Source organism: Osmerus mordax, chromosome 3 (assembly GCF_038355195.1).
Source record: "Osmerus mordax isolate fOsmMor3 chromosome 3, fOsmMor3.pri, whole genome shotgun sequence".
NCBI classification, from domain to species: Eukaryota; Metazoa; Chordata; class Actinopteri; order Osmeriformes; family Osmeridae; genus Osmerus; species Osmerus mordax.
This window is the reverse complement of record NC_090052.1, coordinates 17113740-17129910: the sequence shown is the minus strand read 5'-3', so window position 1 is coordinate 17129910 and position 16171 is coordinate 17113740. Positions and strand designations below refer to the sequence as shown.

The following is a 16171-nucleotide window of genomic DNA, read 5'->3' as shown; positions in this document are numbered from 1 at the left end:
AGCTGCTTTAAAAAGTACTTCTCAACAAAAAAAGATGTTCCATTTCTTTGTCTCGAGTAACTGTTAAGTTTAAAGAAGCTATCTTATGAATAATGATTTCCTCTTGTTTAATTTCATAATTAACTCCATTAAGCAGAGATTGTCAAATGAGACTACAGGTTGGTTGTTTGTTGGTAATGTGCCATCACATTAATGCCCGTGATTATGATAATTGCTTCACATTTTGACTGGCATAATTGGATAATTAACAGGAGTCTGATGAGCCACCCATGGCCTATGTGGTGGCTAGTACCGGTGCACTCAAAGCGACTGTCTCTTCATTAACCAACAACTATCCCCCATTCTCTCTCTGTCCACCAGCATTCTCCAATCCATTAATTGGGGATGTTTGTTGTGACCGAGCATAGGCTTGTGTCGTGTTCAGCCGGACTTCACATCCACAAGGCCATGGCTATGGTTTCATTCGCTACTTAACTGTGCCTGGCTCCATGCCTGCTTGTTTTGTAGTTGCAGTCAGTGTCATGTTTTCGGTTCCATTAAAGTAATTGCAGAGGTAAGACCCTGTTGTATTCTTTGTCCCTCAGCAAGTGATTTACTGTGACCTGTTTGAAAACAGGAAAGGTTTACACCCTGGACTGTACACAAGAGGTGAAAAACTGCTGCTCACTGATCAATTTGAGTGAAATATACAACCTCCCTCTCTCCCATTCTCTCGCTCTCTTTCACTCTCTTTCTCGTCCAAACAGATTCCATCTGGTTCTCGATAGTTTGTTGTATAGGTGCAGAACAGTGCTGTGATCGATGTTGCTGTTTCTGGAGGGGGGGGGGGGGGGGGGGGTGCATATTCTAAACGTCTGTCCTGTTTGCCATTTTAATAATTATTGTTCCACAACGGATAACTGAATCTCCTGCAATCCTTACACAACTAGTCCAAAGTTCCAAGAGTGTCTGGGATCTGTGTTTTTGTACTTGCTGGGCAGACCATGGCTGCTGAAGTGTTTACGTGTGTCAGCATACACTTGTGGACATTACAACATAATATGTTCGAAGAGAAACTCAGGGGAAACAAATTGATCGACAAATGTCTTCCACCATGCTTTAGATGGGAAAAAACTGGAGGATAGAAGACTTAAATCACAGGTGTTCCAAGTCCACAGAAGTGGCATGCCTCAGCCAAACTAGTCCAATAATGTTTTATTTGGAAACGGCAGTGAGCTATTTGATTGAATGTGAGACAAGAGTTTTTAATGAGTCCATCTGTCTCTACTACAGCAGGCCCACACCGTTTCATGAAGATTGGACAAGCCGTCTGGGTTGGTTTAGACCCCCTGGTGTCGGTACCAGAGAGTGACCAGTTTCTCTAGAGCTTTCCAAATAGAGGACCTGTGATGATTGATTAAATTGATGGTGTGGCAAAAGACAGTGTTGGATCTTTGCCAGTACTTACGCAACGAGTTAAGTCATCCTTCGATTCTCAGTGAAAAAAAGTAAACTTTTGAAAACAAACTGTCTTGTTAGAATAAGTGAAGTTCATTTCATTGTGTTATTCCTTCTCTCTCCAGCCTCCTCCAGTTATGACTCATTATGACTCAGTCATCTCTCTTTATTGCAAATGCTATATATAAATGCTTTATAACTTGCATTACTAATCAGAAGTTGCATCATTAGTAAGTCTTTATAAAATAGTTGTTAAGATATCTGCAAAGCATAGTGTACATCCTGTATTCGACTTGGCATACATTAATTAAAGACATAAGTAAATATGTAGTTAGTTATTTACTCATGCTTTATAAAGGTAATGTAAATGGTTTGTTCACCATTTGCTAATGCTTTCTATACCAGCTCATGTACCATTAACACCTTTTAAACTACTGGTTTGCAACTATATTAACAAGCTGTGTATAAAGTATGATAATGCAGTTATCAAACACCTTATGAATTGTATTATGAATAAAATGCAAAAATTTTAACAGTGTTTATTAATGATCAACATAGTGTTTAATAATAAGCTTATTAACTATTTAATAATGTATTGTTAATGTTTCAAAATGTTTTATAAAGGATTAACTAACTATTAGTTAACACTTTGTAAATGCCAAAAAGCGTTGACTTATTATAAAGTGTTACCTTGCTTGGTCAATAATCCCCTGACCAGCATCCCACAGAGGCCATGACCTCGTTGACCCACTAGCATTTGCTCTACACCCAAAGGTTTGAGACAAGAGAGAGAGAGAGAGAGAGAGAGAGAGAGAGAGAGAGAGAGAGAGAGAGAGAGAGAGAGGTAGTACTGGGAGAGCAGTAGGAAATAAGTCAGAATTTGTTTGTGTGAATATTATGCTTTAGAGTATGAGACGGCAATGGATATCCATCACGTTAAGATGGCGGTGAGCCATGCTATATTCCTGTTTTCATTCCTTCCGGGGCTTTGAGTTCTCCTGCACATTTCAAAAAGGCTAAATCTCCTGAGACACCTTAGCACTGCACCACATTTACTCAGCCAGACAGCTGCTCTGCAACCTCCGTACCACCTTCCTCAACGGCAAGTGATTGAACCTTCACCTCCAGGTACAAATACATTTATAAGGAAATACGTGTCCTGTGGCTGTTTAATAGTGTGTGGCACAACAGCGCAGTGAAATACTGAGCCAATAATACAATTGAGACACACACACACACACCAGAGGCAACTATACTAAGTATACTGTATCAGGATTTAGTATTGAAACTCCAAGTACAACTGGAACTGTATACTTAATTCATTACATTATTGCACAGTACCCATGGTGCAGTCGGTGATTAAGATAACTGTGAGAAACACACAAACAGATTTCTGGAGCAATAGATAGATAGTGCACAGTGCCCATGATGAAGTAGGTGACACACACAGACTCTTGGAATGATAGATAGGGCACAGTGCCCGTGATGCCGACGGTGAGTGAGATGTTGGTGACACAAAAACTATAGATCACTGCTGCCCCCTCTGGTCAGTCAAGTTTATGGTCTTTCTGCCACGGCCGTCTCTGTCTCCCAGTCTTAGGGGTCATTGTGTCGCTCAGATAACGTGTCCACAGTGGGAACAGAACATTGGCTTCTTTCATTCCTGCTAGAAGACAGGCTAATGCGCTTAACCGCCCTGTGCCAGAATCAATCTCAATAAACTTTAAAACACACTCGCGCGCACACACAAGGTGTAGAGCATCCTTCACCTTGCTGTTTTTGTAGCAGCGACAAGACCGACCAGGGAACATTCATGATTTGCATGAACACGCTTCATCTGTAGGTGCAAATGCAACGTGTTTTTCTTGACACGTGGAAAGTGGCTTCAATCCCAGTTGAATTGAACAGCGGCACCTTGAGATAGCGGACATTCGGAGTGATCGAAAGGTCCATGCGTGCTCACCAGTATTCCTCACCACCACCACCACCACAATCCCAGACACATACAAACACACAGGCACGGACACACACCTATCAGGTCACCAGAGTGACTTGATCACCATGGAGATGCCGTGCCGCTCTAACACCTGCGTTCCCCAACTCAGGCTGTACAGCAGATGAGATGAACTGTTGAGTGAAAATGACACACATGGCCCCAGGGGGGGACTGACTCCAACTGCTCCAGCAGGACCAGTCCCATGATGCCCATCATGCCCCTGGATTCACTCAGAGAGCCTGGAGGGCCCAGGGAGGGCTGAAGTGAGAGACACAAAACACCACCTCCTTCCTATAAGCATCAGGGAGGACGTTTAGTCAGGCTGTAACATTGTAGATCGAGAGTATCCACTCATCAACACCAAACTGCTTTTTTTTTCTTTTGTTTTTACAACAATCATGCTTTATTATTCTTTTACTTAAATGTATACTTGCATTTTTTTATATTAGGAGTTATGGTCAGCCAACATTCAGAAATACTTTGAGGTGATACGGATCAGAATCAGAATCAAAATGGGATTTATTCGCCATGAAAGTTTGCACAGAGAAGGAATTTGCTTTGGCAGGAAGGTGCATACAATAAACATATAGGGACCTAAAATTTAAATATGTGGACTATCTATACTAAGGGTACATGAACTAGCGCCATAATTTGCAATATAAAAAGACAAAAATACAAATATTACAAAAAATACAAATGTACAAATGGATGGCGTGTTCCACAGAGGACCACATGCTAACCAACAAGAGAGTACATATTAGACCCCACAGGAGCATGTCCTCAAAGTGGAAGGACCTCCCATTTACTTCCCCCAGCACAAACAAATCTCTCTTCAGAGAATATACGTATATAAACTGAAACCCACAAATAAATCCCCCTCTTTGAGAACCTCCACTTTTTGCAAGATAGAGCTTCGCCGTCGCTGAGGTAAGTGTATGTTTGATCTTTATTCATTTTGCCCTGTGTTGTAGGCCTACATCAAGCCATGCTGATGATTTGAATGACAATACAGATTTATTTTGATTGCTTTCAGTTTGGCTTAGAAGGTCTCAAACAAAACAGTCGCCGTGAATTTGTGTTAACGTTAAGGATCAATTAACATTCCCAATATGGAAATTTTTATTCATCTCCTGTTCAGAGAGTGAAGACAGAAAGGCAGTGTTATTGTGACAGGTTTCCATAAAATAGATTGGGTGGAATGACGTGCCTTGACGGGATGAGACGTTTTCATCTTGAGGTGACGGGTAACATTCTAAATTGATTATGAATGATCACTTCTCATATCACATAATTCCTCAAATGTTCTAATATACCAAATTAGACTGATGCTAAATGCTTTCAACAGTAATTGTATTATATGGGCATTTAACACCGGCTGTCACCACCACGCCAACTCAGCCGTCATTTATTTTGGTTTCACATTGTCAGGTGGTTATAAACAAAGGACTTTTGATCAGGTTTTGCATCTGTAGTACCATCGGCAGAAAACAAGAGTCTGGCCTCTGGTTCCACAGGAGAAAAGGGCCAGCTCAGAGGTCAGGGGGAGGTAGAAACCTAGAGAGGCCGGGAAGGAAGAAGGGGTAAGAAGGGAAACAGTGTGACCCAGAGCAGGCCCTCAGAGTACTGGAGCAGGGATGATCCCCGCCTGTGGCACACACACTACAGCAGGACTGTCGAAGGAAATCAGGACTAGGATATCTGACAGTTCCTTGGCAGAACTGTATTCATCAGTCAAGTCGATATTTGTTGTCAACAACGTATTCTGGCAACTCCTGGATGTCAAAAAGCTATGATTTAAAGATGACTTGCTTGCATTAATGTCAAAAAAGAACTCTGAATAACTGAATCGAAAAATGTCAGCAAAGACTTCTACTCACACAACAATTGATTGAATGCACCAATCACCACAGATGCCTCACAAGGGCTTCTAACACCCAGCAATGAGCGGAGTGTCCTTTTATCTCTATGTGAGAGGGGTGGGGTTGGTGGAACAGCACTGGGGGAGCTAGTCAGTTGGGAGTTGATTTCCTGGTGTGTACAGAGAAGTGGTTCTCCAGAGAGAAACAGGACCCAGAGTGTGCCTCACCAGAACTCAAAAACAGAATAACAGCCTGCGGGATGCCCTCTTTCTGTTTGTCCCTGCTGTTTTTTCAACTGTGTTTTGTGGCACAGTAGCCCAGTTATAATCATCAAGGACTCCAGGGAGCTGACGAGACTAATGGATCCGAAGCTGGAGAGAGAGTACATCTGGATGTCTTGATGTTTACCTAACCTAACCCTTCTCTATGTTCTCCCTTCAGACTCCTGCTGTTGATCTCAATCTGATCTCTGTGAGGGCATCATGTGGGACCTTCTGAATAAATACCTGACAGTGAACACCACCACCACCACCACGCCCCCCCTGCCATCCACCCTTGACGCCCCCATTGAAACCCTGGCCAACGCTACAGTCGTGCACCACTTTAGCGTGTTTGATGGCTGTGACGACATGGTGGAAGGCATTCTCTTTGACCTGACCGTGCAGACTTTCAATGTGGTGGTGGGAATTCCTGCCAACATCATGGTGATGGTGATCCTCATCCGTAACCGCCACCAGCCCTCCACGTCCGACATCTTCTTAGGGTGCCTTGCCTTCATGGATTTCTACTTTGGTTGCATGGTACCCCTCATCTACCTAAATCTCTACTACTGGGAAAGCATGAAGATGTGGTCTGCCTTTAAGTTCTCCTACGGTGTCAAAGACACCAGTGGCCCCCTCTTTCTCTCTTGTATTTGCCTGGATCGCTTTGTGGCAGTACTCTGCCCAATAGCCTTCAGCCAACTCAAAGATAACAAGTACAGGATAGCTCTCTCTGTTTTCGTGCTGTGTCTCACCTTTGCCTACGCTTCGGCCAAGACAGTCGGGGGCCTCCGTGACTTTGAAAAGGTCTTCACTGGTGAGATCCTGGCAAGCTTCACCTGGATGGTTTTTTGCAATATCGCCATCCTGTTGGCCTTAAAAAAGTCCCGTGGGGCAGGCAAGGATGAAATGCACCCCATGAAGAAGAAAGCGTTTAACATGGTGCTTTCCATCTTGGCTATCATTGTGTTTAACTACCTGCCACCTGTAGCTCTGTTCCCCTTCCAGGACTACTACCCGCCACATGCCTTCCGCTGCTATGTGCAGCCTGTGGGCTTTGCCTTTGTCAACATCAGTAGCAGCATTCAGCCACTAATCTACCTCTCACGCCTAGAGAAGGTTCCCTTCCTTCCTGACTCCTGCCTGAAGAGATGGAACACTTCTAAGGAGAAGCCCGATTCACCTCCTGTTAATGCTGCTTAAAAGTCCAAGATTAACCATTTCTTTGTCCAAAGGTTGTTTTGCTAAATATATAGTATGTTTTCTTAGGTGATTTAAAGTATGGACAAGTAGTCACAGGAAAAGTAGTTTGAAGCACAGTTCTATTAAACATTGATGTATTCATGTAGTCACATCAGCTTGTACATTTTCTTACGAAGAAATATATAAAGAGCAAATGAGATATTATGGGTAAGCGTCATCCTCTTCTCTATGGATCACATTCAGCTGGAGCTGGGCCGCCACCATGTGTACAAGTTTAAAACTGCATGTGGAAACATGCAGTTTTTATATTGAAGATCATTTCCTTGGAAAGTAAAAAGTCGATTATTGATCATCATTCATAGAATATGGAAATGACATTACATGAAGTAAAAATGAAACTCTCAAGTCACTCTGTCATTTTCATAACCCCATCATTTCTGACATTGTCATTAAAATCTAATTGTTGTCATCCAAAACATTGTTTTTCATCATTAAGGATTCTCAGCGGGTGTTTACTTTGTGTATAAAAATATGGGAAAACTCTTTCTGTAAACTTGGTTTGCGAGAATGAGTACAAGGCCGCATCTCGATCAGTGGAGTCAAAGAAAGACACCTCCCCCTTGTCCCAGTCCATCTGCACTCTGACCCTTTGGGGTTTCCTAGCAACAGCCAGCAGTGTTGGGGGAGAGGTCATGGCTCTGTACTCTTTATTCCTCAGACACAAGGTCCAGAAGCCATTGTCAGGCCTGGCTAACGCCTCAGCCGCTCTCGGTACAGACTCACTGACCACACCCAGAATCCAGTCCTCGTTACTTCCTGTTTCCACTTCCCAGCAGTGACTCCCTGAGCCTAGTCCTGTCATGCCCACTACCTCTGCACTCATGTGGAAGCGCTCAGGGTTGTCAGGGACACCCAGGGGCAAGCTGCTGTAGTGGAGTGAAGTCAGGTCATCAGACAAGATGAGGCAGGGGTGGGCTGTGTTTGGATCCAAAATCACAGGAGCTGAGGGAGAGGAAATAGGACAGTTAGAGGGCAGGAAAGAGTTTCCATCTCCCCGCTGGATTGATAGACCATCTGTTGGATTACATATACTACATTTACATATAGTCAACTAGACGCTCTTATTCAGAGCAACTTACAGTAAGTACAGGGACTTTTCCCCCAAGGCAAGTAGGATGAAGTGCCTTGCCCAAGGACAATACGTTAACCACCCGCCAGGAATTGAACCGGCAACCTTCTGAATAATAGCCCAATTCCCTAACCACTCAGGCATCTGACCCCCTACTACTTTACCTTTATCCACATGGTGTGACATTCTCTCCCAGACTCTGTATTTGAGATTACACAGATGTTTGGCCACATCAACAAGTGTCCCTGAAGCTGTCACTGAAGGCTGTGGCACACAGCTCCCTCTGAAACAAAATAGGAAGCAAAGTTTGTTTGAAAGGAAGGATGTGTGTTTGTGTTTGAGTGCATGTGTGTGCGTGTGTGTGTGTGGGGGGGGGGGGGGTTGTGCAACTGACTGTGTGGGGGTTGTACACTGACAGTGTGTTCAAATACCTTTCCAAAGTGGCTTTGAAGTTCTGGGGAAAACAAACACATTGTGTCAAGTTCACAGCTAATAAACCATTAGCACTGTTAAGATCCTTGTCGATTGTCTCAATTAATTGGACGGTATCCTAGATGTATACAGACCTGTAGCAATGCCATGTCATCTTCTGCAATCTCCTTCTCGAGGACTGCGATAGTCTCTGTGAGAGACAGTGTCCTTGCAGCAGTCTCTGTCATCGCTGTCATCACAAGGCTCCTCTTCTCCTCCTCCTCCTCCCTCAGACCAGCTAACATGGCCGTCTCCTCCTCGTAAAGAAACTGGTGCAACTGTCCAAACTGGTCTTTCATCTTTTGTTCAGTTTCCAGAGCCTGACTCTGAAGAACATAAAAACGCAGATACTTTTTTTTTTGGGGGGGGGGGGGTTTCTGCGAATTTCTTTGGACATCAAACTGGTGATGTGTTAGGAGTTACCTTTATGTGTGCTAGCGTGGTCTTTAATGTATTGGGTACCCTGGTGAGGGAGTCCAGAGTGTCTTTCAGGGTCTTCAGTGAAGCACAGATCTCATTCTGGAAGAGTAATTCTATTTGTGTGAACCAGGCCATCCATACATACTTTCATGCACTTACTGTATACTCTAAACAGGAAAATTCCTGTATTTGACAGCAGATGGTGATGAACCATTAGATGGTGATAAACCTAAGCTTTGACATTCAAATTCTCTGGTCAAAATTGAAAGAATTCTACCTTCAACCTGACTGGAATGGAATAACATGGTTATTTGAGTCATCTGTTTTTGTGTTATTCTGTGTGGGCACTGAGTCATTAAACCTCTCACTCACCTTGCAATCCAGTGCCGCCTCCTCTATCGGTGAACAGTCATGGTGTTTGTGCATTTTGGAGGATTGGCACACCACACAGACAGGCTGCATGTCGTCCAGGCAGAATAATTTAAATTGCTCCCCGTGCAGGCTGCAGAGTAATCTCTCCCTGCCTGCATGGCTCTCCAGCCTGCTCTGTACCAAGGCCTCACAGAGGTTCTTTAGGGCCAGGTTGGAGGGCGGGCTGTGCTTGGAAGCCCTGCACCTGCAGACTGGGCACTCTCTGGAGGCTGAAGTGTCCCAGCAGCGCTGGATACAGCTCCGACAGACGCTGTGGCTGCATGTCAGCAGGACAGGGTCACTGAAGATGTCAATGCAAACAGGACAGTAGAGGTCCTCCTCGGGGAGAGAGACGCCACATGACATGTCCTTCACCTGGTCAGGGGTTGGCTAGAGGAGCTCCAATGTCGCCCAAAAAACTTGTCTGTCTTTGAAAACTACACTACGTAATAATGAGAGGAAGAAAAGTAGGTTGTTTTAAACTTTACCTAAATCTAGACAGCATTTAGCCTATAATGAAAAGTCTAAAGTCTTTGTTGTTCCATTGTTCTTGACGCAGAGAAAACCATTTTAGAATAGACCATTTTCCTGTTTTCGGTTTGTCTGACTGACTCCAGAGACACAGAGCACTTTTGACACTGAATGCAAAAAACCCTGGGAAACAGGAAGTCAAGCCTGCTCGGTAGCCTACAGTAGGTCAAATGTGAAATAGTTTCAAACTTGTTTAAAACCCGTTGCTCGTTTGGAATAGAATGTTTTTTTACCTGTAAGGTATAGAAATGTCTGAAACTCGAATACTTTATTCAATGACTATATAGAAACATTCAAGATGAGAGAAAAAAAGAAGAGGTTTGTAGGTCTGTGGTGTTATTTATTAATCCGTTTGGGTGTCGCTTGGGGGAGGCTGCCCTCCCTCTGACTCATTGTGTTCAAACGAGCTACATTATACAGGCCCATATACTTTGACTGCACGTATAGAGCCAAAGTGAACTCAGTCTTTGATAATATTCGCTTCTGCGATCACGTAGCTTCTAGCCGATCAAGCTGTCGGCCAACTTGTCAATGTGTATCTTTATCACGAACAAGGATACATCATCTCCTCCTCCTGTCTTTGGTTACCATGGGGATGACGTGAAGTTGCATCGATGATTTGGTCCAGTTGTCTTTTTAAAGACGGGCGTGACCTAGACTGTCAAAGCGCATGAGCGTTCTGCGAGAAGAATCCTGATTCCTGCAGCTCTGTCAAATCCTCTTATCAAAATGCGCGAAATTGTGCATTTGCAAGCTGGCCAGTGCGGTAACCAGATTGGAGCAAAGGTATGAAATATATGAGTTTGATATTTTGATTTAAAAAAACATATTTAAATGCATGATTGCTTGCAGGATTCCTTTTATTGCAGCCGAAAGGCTACTAATCCTATCCCAATTCGCTAGAAAGTCGCAGAAAATGGAGGATCCCTGAATTTCCATCATGAAACTGCATGACTGTAATTCACGTGCGCGACAGAAGATTTTGTATATTTTGTGCATTAAATAAATACATAATTGTAGACTATGCAATTCTGTTTTTATTATATAGCATTATTGTTTTTTGTGCCTATAATTATAGAATATAGGTCACGCAGTCACGAATCAATGTCAAATGCATTTTATCTCCTCATTGTTAGCCTACCTTGTTATATTCATTGTTGAGGAGGAAGTTGGTAGTATACTGTCATGGTGTCTCAAACTGATGCCATCAGATACCATTCCCTCCCCAACCAACTTGACCTATTTATTCTACATTTCTCTGTCTTATCATGATTTAGTTGCCTGATTTGAGTTCAAGCTACCATCATTGTTCATCATAACAATGTTCAGCTGCAAAGACACAATGTATCACATATGCATGGCTCATGAGACACAAATATGTAAGGGTTATATTCAAAACTAGCAATTAATCAGTCAACATCCTTACACCCATCCTTTTTCCCCAACCTATATCCATTCTCTCTCCCTATCTCTCTCTCTCAGTTCTGGGAAGTGATTAGTGATGAACATGGCATCGACCCCACTGGTTCCTACCATGGAGACAGTGACCTGCAGCTGGACAGGATCAGTGTCTATTACAATGAAGCCTCAGGTTGTTATTTCTACTGTATACATATAATTCTCGTATCCTAAATAAACCATTATAGTTCATGCTATGCCAGCATCATCGTGAACCAGTGAAAACAATCAGGGGTGAACCTGTCACATTTGCAGGTGGAAAGTATGTTCCTCGTGCCATCCTGGTGGACCTAGAGCCTGGCACCATGGACTCAGTCAGGTCGGGACCCTTCGGACAGATCTTCAGGCCTGACAACTTTGTCTTTGGTAGGTGTTTTTTAATCAAAGGTGTCTAACAGTATGGAGTCCAGTCATGTATTTCATTGTCATTTAATTGTTTACTTTTAATGGTCTCTGATTGGTTATGCTAGATGTGTTGTTTATTTTCAATTCAGCCTTTTTTAGTATCATAACTTGTAATCCTCTAATGCTTTTCTGGGCATCTCAATTTTTCTGCTTTCTCTAGGCCAGAGTGGTGCTGGAAACAACTGGGCCAAGGGCCACTACACAGAGGGGGCTGAGCTGGTGGACTCAGTCCTGGACGTGGTGAGGAAGGAGGCTGAGAGCTGTGACTGCCTCCAGGGCTTCCAGCTCACCCATTCCTTGGGGGGGGGCACTGGTTCAGGGATGGGTACCCTGCTCATCAGCAAGATCCGTGAGGAGTACCCTGACCGCATCATGAACACCTTCAGTGTGGTGCCTTCTCCTAAGGTGTCTGACACTGTGGTGGAGCCCTACAACGCCACCCTCTCCGTGCACCAGCTGGTAGAAAACACAGACGAGACCTACTGCATTGACAATGAAGCTCTCTACGACATCTGCTTCCGCACTCTCAAGCTCACCACTCCCACCTACGGAGACCTCAACCACCTGGTCTCTGCCACCATGAGTGGGGTGACCACCTGCCTTCGCTTCCCTGGCCAACTCAATGCCGACCTGCGCAAGCTTGCCGTCAACATGGTTCCCTTCCCCCGACTGCACTTCTTCATGCCCGGCTTCGCCCCTCTCACCAGCAGGGGGAGCCAGCAGTACCGCGCCCTGTCCGTGCCTGAGCTCACCCAGCAGATGTTTGATGCCAAGAACATGATGGCCGCCTGCGACCCCCGCCACGGGCGCTACCTGACCGTGGCCGCCGTGTTCCGCGGCCGCATGTCCATGAAGGAGGTGGACGAGCAGATGCTGAACGTGCAGAACAAGAACAGCAGCTACTTCGTGGAATGGATCCCGAACAACGTGAAGACGGCCGTTTGCGACATCCCTCCCCGTGGGCTCAAGATGGCCGCCACTTTCATCGGCAACAGCACCGCTATCCAGGAGCTGTTCAAGCGTATCTCTGAGCAGTTCACCGCCATGTTCCGTCGTAAGGCCTTCCTCCACTGGTACACGGGCGAGGGCATGGATGAGATGGAGTTCACTGAGGCCGAGAGCAACATGAACGACCTGGTGTCGGAGTACCAGCAGTACCAGGACGCCACTGCAGAGGAGGGCGAGTTTGAGGAGGAAGGAGAAGAGGAAGTGGCCTAAACCCTCTGGCCACTTAACTGCTAAACAACATTTCATTACATTCCCAACTCCATACCTATCTTTTGTCCTTCGTGTCTCAACTCACTTTAAATTGTTTGCCTTACTTGCTGAAATGGTTTGGCATACTATGATCCTCAATCATCATAGCACCAGATAGTGATGTTAACTTATAGTAGTGAACTTTTATGTGTCTTTGTGTGTTTTGAATGCACTGAATTCTTCCCATACCCACATCCATCCAGTTGTTTTCTTAAGAAAGAAAGTGAATTTAACTGTGAAACCCTTGAATTGGACAATAATTAAAAGTTGGTGTCTGATTAACTGATAATCATGCTGACCGTCTTTATTTTATTATATAAAAATAAATGCTCATTTGATACGTATTGAAAAACGATACTTGTGACACATGTGTGCCACCAGATGGCAGCATTGACATTGAATGATCAGATTAATTTCTAAATATGTCAAACAACCAGAGAAATAGCCAGACAGCTCAAATCCAAGTCTCAGTTCACCACATATTGCAGAATAAGAACAATTTGCATTGCCTACTGTGATCATGCGGTGCACAAGCAGACTCTGCATTCCTATAATGCATTAAGTGAAAGCAACTACACAAAATTGCTAATGTTCTGGTTCAACACTAGCTTTTTTCAAAATTGTTGACAACGTTAGGTGAATAATTTTAAACAATGACCATCAGTTTATTCCACTGTGAGCGTAGATAAAGCATTGCTAAATATCTCCACATCAGTGTCATTATTCATTGACATACCAAATTCTAGAAATCTTGGAGCATTTACTTATTGGAATAATTGGGAGATTAAATATTCAAGTGTAAACAATTATTCCTTTTTGGTAACATAATCAATACTATTGTATTAACTGAAAATGATATGAATCAATATAATAAGACAGAACAACTGGTATTAGATATTAGATAACTGACTAGTTAGTAACCAATAAAAGGCAAGTCCATAGCGTATTCTTCAAAACAACACTAGTCTGTGGTTGAAATTCAGTGTTGTACTGAAGTATAAATTATCTAGAAATCATAAATATCAACAGTCAATAGTGGTATTCAGAATTCAGTATTCAACGCATCATCCTGAATGGATGATACTGAAACAGAAATGTATTTATCGGTTGTAATCTCCACCATTTAGCTATTGAAAAGCAAGACAGATTGGCCATGACGGATGTCACAACATCAGTGAAATGTGTAATGACAAAATACTGTTCCTCTTTCATTTAGTGCAGTAGTCTGATACCTCCGTCCATAAGACCATTTTAGTATTTGTTCCTCTTGAATAAGCAATTGCTATTTACATTCAACAATTGTGTGTCAGTGATTATCCGTGGCTACCAAAGCAGATCATGAACCCAGAACTTGGAAACGTCCTTTTCCAGGGCTTTTTTTGTAATGACCTTTCACATCTTGCAGCTCACACGTCCTTTGTTTCTGCACAGGTAGTTCTTCCTTCAACAATAAGGTCAAATGAGGTGTTAATGATTCCAGGTGCGGAGCTTCCACCAAATAGCAACCCCAAACGCCACGAGCAAGGCTCAAATGAGCCTTTCTTCCTTGGGTAGTTTGAGTGTGTCTGGCGCTTCTACACTGCGAGTCCCTGATTGCTCCTCAGCACTAGGATGGTACGTCCCCTCAGTCTGCCGCCTCTTCTTAACCACACAAAAAAGCCATGCAAGGACCGCAGAAGCTATAGCCAAAAGCCCTAGGATAACAGTTGGGGCAACAATGGCAGCAATGTTTGGTCCCTGCAGGTGGAATAACACAAGGATTAGAGCTACTCTCTTCAATACTGAAATGGTCTAACTTAAGCAGGAAGAAAATATGAATAGCATACTAACCGAGGCACTTGTTGTTGTAAAAGTTGTAGGGGGACTGGTAGTTGAATCGTTCTGACCTATGAAAAGAATCCAAGATTGTTATTACATTTGAATATAAATGTATCAAAGTCCTGGTCATGAAAGCTGTCTGACATTATAAACAGTGCATTAAAACAACACAAACACTAGTTAAACCAGCAACACTGTGAGTAATGTGTAAAATGAACCAAAAGCTAAATGTGGACTTTCATGTTCTAGAATACACAAGGTGTTGCTTTGCAAAAGTATTCAAGTCCAGCTACTGCAACTGTGTCTCAGGAACTTTATCCATGGCCAACCATGTGATTTTTATGTGAGATCACACGCACAGTAACAGCTTGAACAGCGAGGGGGAGGTGAGTGCTTGGAATGCAGCCTGTGACTGTGGTCAGTGACATTTTCCAACCAAACTCATGGATTTTAAATCATAAAAAACACAAGTCAACTTGTCATTATGCTTATCTTTCAGAAATTAAATGGTTGAAGGTGTCTTGTTTAGAAGCCTTATCAGTCCACTCAGCGGATTCAAAGCGAGTTAATCTTTAACTAGAGTAAACAGAAAGTTTCTCAAGGACAAAAGTACACCTTTCTGAAAAAAGAACACAAAAAGAAACGGTACACTTGGGGGAGGGTGAACACAGTTGCTCTCTCTATTGGATCTCTACATGTCTAAGGCAGTAATATTGGCAAGTTACTTTTAGCTTGCAACACAAGGGGAGGTTGACAGTTTGAACATTACAGAGGTTTTAAACAATTATTGTGGTCACATTCCTAAGGGGGTCAGATGGCTGAGCAGTTAGGGAGTCGGGCTATTAATCAGAAGGTTGTTGGTTCGATTCGCAGCCGTGCCAAATGACGTTGTGTCCTTGGGCAAGGCACTTCACCCTACTTGCCTTGGGGAGAATGTCCCTGTACTTACTGTAAGTCGCTCTGGATAAGAGCATCTGCTAAATGTAATGTAAATGTAATTCCTGAGCACAGTCACATTACATTTAAACCAAATTTTATGAGACGGTCTTGCTATGGCAACATGTCATAACATGTCTGGTTCTCTGAGCTATGAGCAACTGCAACAGCTTTTGAGGCTATAATAATTGAGACTGGGTGTGTTTTCATGTTGTATAAGACACTTTACTGTAGAGAGGAAGGGCTAACAGAATGAATGTAGTTGAAGGAAGTAGGGATGGAGTGACTCACCTTCGGCATGATTAATGGCTAGCACCAGTAGCAGGATACTCCCTGCCAATATACCAGGCATCGGAATGATATCCAGGAGCTGTGCCATGTCTATCTCGCACCAGGAGGGCCTCATAGAGCGTAGACTGCCATTGGGACATCAACTTGGGGCCATTTCAGCAGGACCAACATTCAACACAACCCTATAGAGGCTGTCTAGATAATCAACATAAATGTTACAGTAAAAATCACATGGCTTGTGTATGAAGACAAAACTATTCCAATTTGGGAGTCTAATTAATGTTGTTAT

The 16171-nt window shown here is 43.4% G+C and overlaps 4 protein-coding genes across 5 annotated transcripts; 2 read left to right on the top strand and 2 right to left on the bottom strand.

Annotated features, from left to right (window-relative positions):
* Nucleotides 1-5774: 5774 nt before the first annotated feature.
* LOC136941309 (G-protein coupled receptor 183) lies at nucleotides 5775-6755 on the top strand. The gene has a single exon (XM_067233789.1). The coding sequence runs from the start codon at nucleotides 5775-5777 to the stop codon at nucleotides 6753-6755; it is 981 nt and encodes a 326-aa protein (XP_067089890.1).
* Nucleotides 6756-6877: 122 nt separating this feature from the next.
* Nucleotides 6878-9769, bottom strand: LOC136940308 (E3 ubiquitin-protein ligase TRIM35). 2 transcript variants are annotated; one of them, XM_067232379.1, is made up of 7 exons: nucleotides 9148-9769; nucleotides 8779-8874; nucleotides 8451-8681; nucleotides 8316-8338; nucleotides 8049-8167; nucleotides 7627-7757; nucleotides 6878-7077 (listed from the first exon to the last, which is right to left on the bottom strand). In XM_067232379.1, exons 1-7 carry the CDS (start codon nucleotides 9550-9552, stop codon nucleotides 7030-7032), a joined length of 1053 nt encoding a protein of 350 aa, XP_067088480.1. In that variant the 5' UTR covers nucleotides 9553-9769; the 3' UTR covers nucleotides 6878-7029. The 2 variants fall into 2 exon arrangements, with proteins under 2 accessions (XP_067088480.1, XP_067088479.1); XM_067232378.1 differs by having other exon boundaries at nucleotides 6878-7757.
* Nucleotides 9770-10383: 614 nt separating this feature from the next.
* Nucleotides 10384-13106, top strand: tubb4bl (tubulin, beta 4B class IVb-like). Its single transcript, XM_067232380.1, has 4 exons — nucleotides 10384-10503; nucleotides 11200-11308; nucleotides 11431-11541; nucleotides 11741-13106. The coding sequence occupies exons 1-4, from the start codon at nucleotides 10447-10449 to the stop codon at nucleotides 12796-12798; spliced, it is 1335 nt and encodes a 444-aa protein (XP_067088481.1). The 5' UTR covers nucleotides 10384-10446; the 3' UTR covers nucleotides 12799-13106.
* Nucleotides 13094-16071, bottom strand: crb3a (crumbs homolog 3a). The gene is given in 4 exon segments (XM_067232381.1): nucleotides 13094-14574; nucleotides 14668-14723; nucleotides 15883-15996; nucleotides 15999-16071. Coding segments are annotated over 4 exon segments (435 nt in total). The 5' UTR covers nucleotides 16054-16071; the 3' UTR covers nucleotides 13094-14364.
* Nucleotides 16072-16171: the final 100 nt, after the last annotated feature.